Source organism: Pinus tabuliformis, chromosome Q (genome assembly GCF_031772625.1).
Source record: "Pinus tabuliformis cultivar Carrire ecotype Pingquan chromosome Q, CPIR1, whole genome shotgun sequence".
Lineage (NCBI taxonomy): Eukaryota > Viridiplantae > Streptophyta > Pinopsida > Pinales > Pinaceae > Pinus > Pinus tabuliformis.
The window spans coordinates 585322868-585335666 of NC_142296.1; the positions used below are offsets into that span (position 1 = coordinate 585322868).

Here is a 12799-nt window from a genome sequence, read left to right on the forward strand (position 1 = left end):
AATATGGGCGAATATGGCCAACCTTCCAGTCCATCAGACCTCCATGCCGAAATGAAACCCGAGGAGGAAAATGCACCTGAAGAATCACATGCAAAGGAGGAAGAAGAAGAAAATATGCTTTTTCATGATGAAAAGATGACAGGAGATGCTGAACAAGAACAATCCGTTCCTAACCAGAAGACACCAGAAGAAATTCCGGAGGAAACAGGGGCAGAAAGAGAAGTCGCCCAAGAAATAACAGAACCAGTTAGGGTTCTTGCCCCGGAACAGCCAGAGCAGAATAATGAAGAAACACCCCAGAGAGAAAATCCAGGAATTAGTCACAGTCTAGGCCGCAATGAACAGCCTGCTGTTCCTTCTAAGGAAATTCTAGAAATTAAAGAATTGCGAAAGGAACAGCAGAGATTACTGAATATAATAGTCCAGCTCCACCAGCAAATTAGGATTCTAAAAGCAAGGCAAAGGGTAAAAAGGACTTCGGGAAGGAAAAATGTGACCACTCCAGCAAAACCCCTCAAGGCAAAGGGGTGGAGGACCAAAATCCATCCTGCTGTTTAAAACCCTGTTGAAAACCAGGCTGCTGTTCCAAATGATGCTGAGAAATAGAATGTTGTTCCAATTGAAAAGGAATAGCAATGGATTAATATCCATGTTAAGATAGAAATGGACGAGATGTTGACCCGTGATAAGGAAATTCAGATGGAGGCACCACTTTCGGGAGTGATAAGGGTTATGAAATCAAAGCAATGCAATAGGAAAGTTCAGGTAAAACTCCTGGCCTCCACTGCCGCATGGAGAAGAGATCCAAAAACAGTAACCTTACAAAAGGGTTTGAAGCAAGCTTAGCAAGAAGCAGAAAAGCTTAGAGAGCAAACGGTCCCTTGCGAAAAGTATGAAGAGCTACAACAGCAGCTTAGGAATGTCAATCTATCCGAAATCCAGGCCTTTGAAGGGTGGCGAAGGGAACAAGAGAAAGTCACGAAGGTAACTCGTAGGTTAGATATAGTTATCAAGCAGATGGATACCTTTTGTTCTTTATACAATGACATCTTAGCATGTAGAGCCCCTGCTAAGAATTATGCCTTGTTTTTACTGTAATGATATTTGCAATTAAAAATAAAGGTTGTTAAAGTAGGTGCTCCCATACAAATTAACATCGTCAATGATTTTATAGACTGCTGTAAGCACTACGGGGTAAAAGTCCAGAGACTACTGTGTGAGTTCTATTTACATTACCTTGTATTAGACCAGGATACCGAGCTGAACACTGGCCCTTTTGTTGGGGATATCCAATTGCAGACATTTATTTCATTTGGGGTTAATCAAATTAAATGGCTTAAAGCCTATAATACTTTCCAAAGTCAAGAAAACAGATTAGATTTGTGGGTAAGGGCTAAGCCTAGGGACCCAGTACAGTTGTGGAGAGCACATAGAAACCTCATGAAGACTCCAGGTGTAATTGAAGCATTAGGACCCATGCATGAGGCACTCATACGATAGGGATTAGAATACTTTTTCTCTATCAAATACCCTGCCATTGATGAAGCTAGATTTCGGTATCAAATCTCTAATCCGAATATCCAGCTCAGGGAACCATTTAAGTATGAGAATTTTAAATTAGCTGCCAACCGCTTGCACCTTTATGGAGAAATCGTTTTGAGGGCAGGGCCATCCTAGTTAGGATATAGGTTCCGAAGTCCAATTATTTGGCACCCTGCACCCGGATACCAAGCCCTGTATGAGATGCCTGAGGGTCAAACAGGTCATTTCTTTGAATACCTAGTTATGCATCATGGTTGTATACCTCCTCATGAGATTCCATCTTTCCTATTCTCTCACTGCCTTACATGTCAACTACAATGTTTTCATGAGGGCATGAAACAGGGTAAGCAGGGGGGTGTGTGGAGTACTAAAGAAGGTATGTTTTTGATGATTATTTCAGTATCTTTTCATTAGAACTTACAAACCTTTTGCATCATGAACTAGGAAAATGATAAATAATTATAATAGACCATGTGAGATTAATATGCAAGATGAAAACACTGACAATTGTCATTTCCTTATGTAGGAAGGAGGAAAAATGAGAAGTTGTTGTTCCAAAGGAAAGGACAAGGACGGGTTAACCGCTGTCCCTTTGACGGGAGACCGAATGCAAACAAGGCAAAGCAAATCAAAGCAAATCAGCCCAGGAAAGGAGGTGGAGATATCAGCTCGGCGCAGGAGAGAAAAGAAATGACTGAGGACTAACAGTTCGGCGAATCCCTCAGGATCCTTGATCCTGAGGGATTGTTGTTTTATCTATTTCTGCACTTAGATATCTCCGCCTTCACCCTTATAAAAGGGGTAGCACTGTTAACTCGAGGGAGAGTTAGAGACAGTTATGCTTTTATGTAAATTATTTTAAGATTAAAACTTTGATCATCAAGTCTCGTTAAGAACTGGTTTATTGTAATTCTGCTCTATGCATTAATACAAACTTGGTTACTATTTCATCTTTGAGTCTGGAATAACTTCAAGTGGTGTACCCCTGGAGGCTAAGGGCCCGGCCCTGGAGGACACTTGCTCTTGTACCATTACGTTTGGTGTATGCATGGTTTGCTTATCGATGTCATTTGGTAATCTGATGTGTTTTATAAGTTTACATCACATGCTCTGTTATGTTTAATTTATTAAGGTTTCTACAGACAGAACTATTGTATTGACTCTGCATCATATTACTGTTCTTTTAGGAGTTGATATAATATTGCTAGTCTTTACAGAATACTGTTATTGTTCCATTACAGAGCCTTTGTGTTGTGCACTTGTTCATTAACATTACATAATTCATCATGGAAGTTATGGTCTTTGCGATTTTTGGATTTATGAACAATGCTGTTCTGTTTTGAATTGCAGTCGTATTCTTTCTAACTAAGATCGATACTTGGATCAGATTACTATGTAAGTGTGCTGTGTGCGTATATGGTTTTCAAGTGTTGTTCCATAATTTATCAGTAATCAGTGCTGTTCCATTGGTGTGTGTTATTCAATCCACCCTTAAGAGTGAAATATTGCCGTTTGATTCATGTAGATCATGATTAATGCATTTGATTTGATAGACTAGGATGTTACTGTTTGTGGGACTTAGTTGTTGTTCTATTTCTTAGCTGTTGTTCCATTTCGGATTTGCTGTTCCATTTCAGATTTTCTGTTCGATTTCTTAATTGTTGTTCCATTTCTCATCTGCCGTTCCATTTCTTGGTGTTGGCATGAAGAACGATCTCAGGCTGTAGTGAGCATTGACATCTACTTTCCGGCTCCCAGATCCACGATCTGTTCTTTGATTTTATTTTCCATCAGTTTCCAAAGGGATGGGTTATTGCTACCGAACCCTTGACTAATAAGTTTCTTATTATTTTGAATGTGTGATTTAATCTTTTGAAGTGGTTAAGCTATAGACAATCATCCACTTACTCTTGTATTTCTGAACACTGTACTAATAGCATTACTCTGACAAATGATAGCTTCAGACTGAGACACTCTTTGAAATAACAAAACATTGACGGATTGACATATTAATGTGAGGTAATTAAAGGTGAAAGAGACCCTTTTTATAGCTCTACAACAATTATGATGATTGTAATTCAAAGCTAACAATCTTGTTGATGAAGAATGTTTAAGAAGAGATTCCCTCAAAATCCACAAATGTTGATATGATAAGTATTATGGGGAGAAAAGGAAGGTGAAGAGACACAAAATTTGACAGAGGAACAAAAATAGGGGATTGAGCTCGGTACGGCTCTGCAACATGGTGTTACGGGACTCCGTTTGAACGGGGCTAACAGGCCGGAAACGGCCCTGTAGTGCCCCGATTACCCCCTTTTATCCATGTTCCCGCCTCCTCTCGTTTTCGTCGTATCTGTATTTACCTTGCTGCGACAGTCCCCTAGTTTTTTACCCTACTTTTTACTCCGCGGCTTAGGTCTTGTTTTTTACCTGTTTCATCCTACCCGCTCTTGGAATCGTCACCGCGTCCGCATCCGAGGTTACCTGCTCTGCCGACAGCTCAAGCCCGATCCTGCTGCAGCATCTTGGCCGGAGATCCCACTACCAGCTGCGCCCTACTAGCGGTCATCATCTACGGCCCGATCCGACCTAGGCGGTTATCAGATCCCAAGAAGTTTTCATCGGAAGCCGTTATGGACGAGCTGGTCGACTACTCGGCATCCCCGCTGGCTGAGAGCTCCATCTGGCGCTCATCTTTCTCGACCTCAGGAGGGTTTATCAGTGAGAACCTTACAGCTAGCTTTGAAGACCCTTCGCTTTCGGCTGAGCTGTCCATCCCTGCGTCTTTGCACTCTGGCGAACCCTCCTCCTGGACTGAGTTCTCAGCGCCCTCGCCGGCTACCCTCGGGTTTCTTGCGACCTTTCTCCATCCCTCTCCGCCGGCAGCTGGTCCCCCCACACAACCTGATCCCCCTGTCATCCCCCCCCCCCGCCATCTGGGCCACAGGAGATCCCTATTCCTGCTGCATCTAACCCCTCCCCTCCCCCCCCGGCCTCATCTGGGAGCTACCATCCCATTCCCCCTCTCCCGGAAGTTATTCCCCCTCCCTGTTCGAACCCTAACCCCCTCCCTAACCCCCCGATTCCGACTCCTGGGACTGCTGATAACCCTAGCCGTATGTCCGCCCGACCCTCGAAGAAGCAGCGCTGTTACAAATCGAGGTCTGAGGACGCCTTCCTTAGGCTCGAAGAGGACATACAGTGGGGAGACGCTATGGATCTTGCTGACCGAGTACTGGTGGGCCGAATCAGGGGCCGTCAAATCTCTGCAAACAAACTGAAGCAGTGGGCAACGGAGATTTGGGGCAAATACTTGGTGGAGATGCCATCGGTCCAGACTTTTGTCAGAGGATGGTTTGCTCTGAGATTTGCAAGAGCGGATCACACTAGCTGGGTCCTTTCCTCATTCTGGCATTTCGAGAAAGCACCGGTCCTCCTCAAGCGCTGGTCGCCTCTTTTTGATCCTGAAACGGAACAGACTGGAATTGGGCCGGTTTGGGTCAGACTCCCAGGTCTGCCTCCCCAATACTGGTCGGAGGACATTTTCAGAAGAATTGGAAACACTTTGGGTACATTCATGGAGTCGGACAAGACATTTATTCAGACGGGGGCGATGGCATATGCCCGGATCCTGGTCCATCTCGACATCAGAGGTGGCATGCACGAATACATACACATCCAGTGGAAAAATTCCTCCAGGAAACAAAAATTGGACTATGAGGGCATCCCATATCGCTGCAGGAGGTGCCATCAGGTGGGTCACCTCTACAAAGACTACCCGCTACTAAAAAAGGAGCAGAACCCCCCCAATTCACAGGAGGCCCCGGCAACTACGGTTCTGCCTGATCCCCAGGCGACGGCGGCTCCACGGGCAGCGCTCAACATTACATCTGATACGGTGGAAGCTCCACTGGTCCCCAGACAGCGGAAGCATGGAGGTACCCCTGCTAGGCCTCCATCCCCACCGGTGACGCGCTCAAAGGCTGCCAAAGGTGCTGTATTCTCATCGGGTACGTCTCTCCCCTCAAATGTTTCTGCTTCGCATATACATTTGTTGAATGTTTCACATCCCCTCCCCTCACTTCACCCTCTCAAGATTCCCCTCCCTTCCTCCCCCTCTGCCCTTGACCTGGTCAAGGTTTCCAACATGCCACATCCCCCCTCCCGATCGTACTACCCTACCTGTCCTATTCCCCAACCTTCGGGGTTGCTATCCCCCTGCTCCCTCCCATCCTTCCCCCCTCATCCCTCCTCCTCGCCCTCCCCCTCTGTAAACTCATCCCCGAGGTATGCCACTCGCTCGGCTTCCAAACGTCTGGAATTGGATGCTGTAGGACTACCTGTTGAGCCTCATTTCCTCTCACCTAAACAAGGTAGAGGCCGCCCCCCTAAATTAAAAAAAGCTAAGGAACAAGCTGGGGTTGATGTCCTCCAGGGTAAACAACAAACCATCGACTGGGTACTTAGAGCACCGGCTACCCACCCCCACCCCCCTCCATGAAAATTATTTCCTTCAATTGCAGAGGGCTGGCCAGCCCTGAGAAAAAACTGGCCCTAAAGCGACTCATCTTCTCGGATCCGGTTGATATTATCTTACTGCAAGAAACTTTATGTAAAGCTGACCTGGCTTCATCTATTCTCAGCTCTTGGCTGCCAGGCTGGACTTTCTCTGCCCTGGATGTCTCTGGACGTTCGGGGGGAATAGCCCTTGGTTTCAAAAACACCTCCATAAATCTGACAAACATTTGGGGTGGCTTGGGTTACCTGGGGGCAGATATCTATTCAAAGGAGCTAGAGGAGGATCTTCGTATCCTCAATGTTTATGGACCATGCACAAATAGGGAGCAATTCTGGAGTAAGCTTATAAACTCCCCCCTCCTCCTTGCTGAGAACATAATTCTTGGGGGAGATTTGAATTTCTCCTTGGGACATGCTGAATCCTGGGGTCATCTGGGGCAGATTGATCCGCTCTCGGACTTCTTTGGGCACATGCTGGAGGACCACCACTGGATAGACATCCCATCGGCAAAGCTTCAGTATACTTGGAAGAATAATAGAGTGGGGGAACACAGCCTTGCCAGAAGACTGGACCGATTTATCATTAAGGAGGCCCTCCATTGCAATCACCCCCGATCCAGGCAATGGGTGGGAAGTGGGGGCATATCGGATCACAGACCGATATACTTTGAAATTGGAGCAAGAATTCAGAACAGCAAGGTCCCGTTCAAGTTCAACTCCTCCTGGCTCCGGGACCCTGAATACATCACTCTCATATCGGATTACTGGAAATCACATCCCCTGCTGATCGATGCTGACCCGATCCCCTGCTTCCTAAAGAATCTCACTGAAATCAGGATACTCTCCAGGAAATGGGCGCATCAAAAGAGACTCCGAGATGACCAGACGATCTCTCTAGCTGAACAAGCTATTGCTGATTGTGAATCTCTATCTTCGGGCACCTACATCTCCCCGGAACAAAAATCCTCATATGAAGGCCTCATCAGTCAGAGATCACAAATCCTACGAGACCGAGAAGCCAGTTGGAGGCTTAGGAGCAGGGCCATATGGCTAAAAGAAGGGGATGAGAACACAAAATTTTTTCATCGTTTTGCAAATGGAAGGAAAGCGATCAATACTATTTGGGAATTGCAAGATGAACAGGGCCACAGGATCAACAAATCTAGGGAACTTGCTTTCCTAGCCTCCTCCCATTTCAGGAATATATATACAGCCCCAAGGGAAGCAAACCTGCTAGAAATCATGAGAGTAGCTGAGCTTTTCCCTAGATTTGTGGACAATGATGAGGCTGGTGAGCTTACTAGAGATATTACAATGGAGGAAATGGAAGCTACAATGCGGGGATTTCAGAAGGACAAGAGCCCGGGCCCTGATGGATGGACCATAGAATTCTACTTAGCTTTCTTTGAGCTTATAGGGCCTGATCTCCTTAAGGTACTTAAACAATGCTGCCTCACTGGCACTCCTTCAGCCATCAAATCTACTTTCCTAGCCTTGATCCCTAAATCTGACAAGCCTTCCTCTTTTGATGACTTCCGGCCTATCTCGCTCTGTAACTGCCTCTATAAGATCTGGGCCAAGATCCTAGCCAACAGACTCCGGCCCATCCTCTCGGCCCACATCTCCCCTGAACAATTTGCTTTTCTTCACCGCCGACAGATTCATGAAGCCATTGGCACCGCACAAGAACTTCTTCATTCGATGCATGTCAAGCGCCTGAAAGGTATGATCCTCAAAGTTGACCTCTCCAAAGCCTTTGATAGGGTCAATCACCTCTATATTCGCATGCTCCTCACTCACTTGGGTTTCCCCTTTATCTACATCAAATGGATCATGAACTGCATCTCAGAGGTCTCATACAGTGTCCTCCTCAATGGATCCCCCTCGCCCTCCTTTACAGCGGAGAGGGGCCTCCGCCAGGGTTGCCCCTTATCCCCTCTTCTTTTCCTCATTATCATGGAAGGGCTCAGCTGTTTGATAGCATCAGAACACAGTAGGGGAAGGATAAAAGGGATCAAAATCTCTGATAACTGCTCCCTCACTCATCTGCTATTTGTGGATGATGTGCTTATCTTCCTTAATGGTAGCCTGGCCGACACTTCTGCATTAAGACACATATTTGATCTCTTCCAGAAAGCCACAGGTATGGTAATCAACATCCAAAAATCAACTCTCACTGCTACTGGATGCTCCGCAAATGAGATAAACTTCATGGAGAACCGCTTCCCTTTTCAAATTCACCAGATGGAGGCAGGCCTAAAATACCTGGGCTTCAGGGTAAAGCATGGGGGATATAAAATTGCGGACTGGACCTGGCTCATAGCCAAGGTAGAGAAAAGACTAAATGTTTGGTACAACAGATATCTCACCAGGGCTGGAAGACTCACACTCATCAAAGCAGTCCTGGAGGCTACACCAGTGTATTGGATGTCGTTGGCCTGGATCCCCAGAGGTATTCTAAGCCGTCTACAAAGGATCTGCTGTGGTTTTCTGTGGAAAGGAAATAAACAAGGGAACCTCTTCGCATGGGTCAAGTGGGATACTATAGCAAGGCCAAAAAAGTGGGGAGGCTGGGGCATTAAAAGACTAGATCTCTTTTCTAAAGCTCTGGCAGCAAAACTAGGTTGGCAACTGCTCACATCAAACAGCCTCTGGAAAAGAGTGGTAGAGGATAAATATATAGCCCCGGAGAGTATTCACAGCTGGATCCGCAGAGAGCAAAGAGAACAGGGAAGATACTCTAACATCTGGAAGGCGGTCATCACCTCCCTCCCTCTCATCCGGGACGGCCTAACCTGGCGGATTCAACAAGGGAACTCAGTTCGCATTGGCATCGACCCTTGGATCGGATGTGGCAATACTCATCAGATCACAGCACAGCTAAGAGAACATCTGGCGGAACAGGGCATCACTCATATTGCACATATAGCCGATAATGCAAATTCCAGCTTATTCCAACAAGCCTGGAGATCGGCTGATGCCCTACACATACCGGACCAGTGGAGGACTGAATGGGAGAACTACATTGACGCGCTGAGCCAAGCACGCATTAGAATTACTGAGGAGTATGACGAGTTGGTATGGGCCCATGCAAAACATGGTACATATACTCCAAAGGAAGGGTACTTGCAGCTTATGAACCAATACCAGCCTGAACAACCACAGCAGTGGTGGAAGGCCATCTGGCAGCTCAAAGCCGCCCCCAGGACCCGAATGCTTATGTGGGCTATCCTCTTCAACAAAGTACCTACTGGCTCAAACCTGAAGAAAAGATCTTTTCATGGACCTTTCTGGTGCCATCTATGCAAGAACAGCGACGAAGACACAGAACACCTCTTCTTACAATGTCCTGTGGTTATGGAACAATGGTCCCACATCACCTCTGATCTCCCCTCCCCCCACAGATGGGTGGGTCAAAACATCATGGACGCCTGGATTCACTGGTTTGAACACCACTCGGGCAAGGCTCGGAACATCCCTCTCCTTATGTGCTGGTCAATCTGGATGGCGCGCAATCGCTCCATCTTCGATCATCGGATCCCATCCTGGCCCTCCATCAGAGCCCACATCATGGCTGATTATGCCCTCCTCCCGGACGACCCTCCCCCAGCCCCGCCCCGAACCATCTCCCCTGAGCTCATTGACAAATCTTACCCCTGGGCCTATTTTGATGGCTCAGCCCAAGCCATTGGATGCGGCGGGGGCGCACTGCTCTACCTCCGGGAATCACACTATTTCAAGCTTCAGATGTTTTTGGGAAGAGGAACCAACAATTTCGCAGAGCTCTCCACAGCCATGAATCTGATTCACTTTGCACTACAGAAACAATGCACAAAATTACAATTATTTGGAGATTCTCAAATAGTTTGTAATTGGCTCAACAGAAAATCAAATTGCAATGTTTTTTCTTTACATCATCTGCTGGTGGAATCACACAGGCTAATTGCTGCTTTTGAAAAATTTGATTGTAATCATATATACAGGGAGCGCAACTCAGGGGCAGACCAATTGTCCAAGCAAGCAGCGCAGAGGCAAGAGGAAGACTGGTTAGTGGAGGAGAATACGGATGGGACCATCTACCGTTACCATCACAGGCCTTACATAGACCTGCGAGCACAAAGAGGAATCACACAGTAGATTGGCACCATCATTTTATCACTCTTTTTTTGATATTTACAAGCACGGTGTTTCATAAACACTATAGTTTTTTTAATACAGCAATACGCTTATATAGTAACAGCTTATGGACTTCACGGTCGACACAGGCCGGAACTCTCATTATTTTTTGATTACTGCTCTGCTGAACATGCGCGGAGACTTATATTTTCACAGGCTGGAACCTTTAATAGTTTTATGATTCTGCTCTGCTGAACATACGCGGAGATATGAATATTTACAGAATTTTGTCCCTCCCTGCGTGGAGGAAAAGTAAAGTAATCTTTTGGTTTTTCTTTTTCGGTACAGAATATATGGATGAATATACATGCTGTATATATACACCATGGTTCTGAACAGAGAAGGAGATGGTCTCACTCAGTATATGTTATCACATCTGCAAAATGTAATTTTCTATTGACTAATGAAAATTACGACTTTTTTCCATGTGAAAAAAAGATAAGTATTATGGGAATTGGAGATAGATTGATTATTCCAATTAAGATCAAATTGCCCAAAGTTAAGGAATACACTCTAGATGCTCAGATTGATTATGGAGCAATGAGTAGTTGCTACAAATTTGGCGCCATTCCTGCATATTATTGGCAGCCTACAAAATTACAATTCAGGGCTATTACAAAAGACTTGATGGATATTAACCATATAGCTCATGATTTTCCAACTTGTTTGAATGATGTTCAAGTATTTGTGACGTTGTACAGTTTTGATACCGGTACAAATTATTTTTTAGGACAAGATTTTTTGAAGAAATTACTTCCTGTTACTTTTAATATAGATTCTATTACTTTTTCTACAACAAAAGGTCTAGTGACAATACCTGCTTCCAATGACTACACAGTTAACGTACAGCCTGTTGAAGAAGACCAAATTCAGTGCAGTCTACAAGATTTTTCAAAAAATCACAAAATTGTCAAAAATGCTGAGATTCATGGTCCAAAAACATTACAGAATATTTCAGACAAGCTTCGTAAATATTGTGCAGCAAGCCGTCCAGATGCTTTTTGGACAAGGTAAAAATATTTCGTGGCACTTCCTTATAAACAAGGATATGTTCCTAGACCACAAAAGGCAAGTGCTAATAACATGAGTCCACAAGAGCAAGATTTATGCAAACAGGAGATTACTCAATTGCTGCAACAACAACTTATTGAGCCATGTAAAAGCACTTGGGCTTGCCCAACTTTTTATGTGAACAAGCATAATGAGTAGAAGAGAGGTAAGAAAAGGCTTTTTATCAATTACAAGCTCTTGAATGATGCATTTCTCCCTATCAGGTATCCTCTGCCTAATAAAGAACTCCTTCTTCCAAAAATTGCCAATGCTAATGTTTTCAGTAAATTTGATTTGAAGAGTGGATTTTGGTAAATTGGCATTATCCTTGCAGACAGGTACAAAAAAGCTTTTACAATCCCTCATGGACAATATCAATGGACTGTAATGCCTTTTGGATTAAAAAATGCCCCCTCTGAGTTTCAAAAAAGGATGGAAGACATTTTTGGAGGGGTAGAGTTCATAATTGTGTATATAGATGATTTACTTGTTTTCAGCAGAGATGTAAATAGTCACAAGATGCATTTAGAAAAGTTCTATGAAATGGTGTACAGACATGGACTTGTTCTTTCTGATTCTGATGAGAAGTTTCAAATTGGTAAAGTTAGAATTGATTTCTTAGGACTGCATATAGAACAAGGTCATATTGGGCTTCAATCACATGTTCTGACTTATTTATTAAAGTTTCCAGATGTCATTTCAGATGTTAAGAGTTTGCAGAGGTTTCTTGGTTGTCTGAATTATATCAGACAGTTTTATGAGAAACAATTAGATGATACTAAGACTTTGCAGAAAAGGCTAAAGAAGAAGACAATTGGGTGGACAAAAGAGATGACAGAAGCAATCATAAAAATTAGAACTAAAATCAGTGAATTGCCAAAACTTAAACTTCCTGACACTAATCTTCCCTTTATTCTTGAAACAGATGCTTCACATCACACTTGGGCTGCAGTTTTGTTACAAAGCATGGAAGGAAAGAGTTAGTCTGTGCATATGCTTCAGGCACATTTAATGACATAGAAATAAAGTATACTTCTTCCCACAAGGAGATACTTGCAGCAAAAAGAGGGATCAAAAGATTTCATCTATTTCTTAGAAGTGTTAGATTCATTGTTCGCACAGATCTCAAACACATGAAAGGAATTTTGGCAAATAAAAGATTGTTAGAACAAGGTAATACCAGAGTCCTCAGATGGGCACTATGGCTTGAAGGATTTTATTTTGATATTGTGTACAAGTCTGGTGCTGAGAATTATCTTGCAGATATGTTGACAAGAGAAGGAGCTGAGACCAAGGAGATTAAAATGTTCAGGCCTCTTCGTCAAGATGAAGCTTCATCAAGTAGTAGTTTAGTACAGTCTAATAGAGTTAGTCCAGTCGTCATTTGTAGTTTGTGTCAGTATGAGTTTTGTTGGAGTTGTTTTGTAAAAAGAGTCAAGTCTTTGCCTTTAGGTCTTCAGCAGCATATATTACAGAGATGGTTTGATTCTGAAGAAGCTATGTGGTCTTATGC

The 12799-nt window shown here is 44.2% G+C and overlaps 1 protein-coding gene across 1 annotated transcript; it reads left to right on the forward strand.

The window, feature by feature from the left end:
• The first annotated feature begins 4660 nt into the window (after positions 1–4660).
• Positions 4661–10197, forward strand: LOC149220813 (uncharacterized). Its single transcript, XM_089387211.1, has 2 exons — positions 4661–5552; positions 6200–10197. Exons 1-2 carry the CDS (start codon positions 4661–4663, stop codon positions 10195–10197), a joined length of 4890 nt encoding a protein of 1629 aa, XP_089243337.1.
• Positions 10198–12799: the final 2602 nt, after the last annotated feature.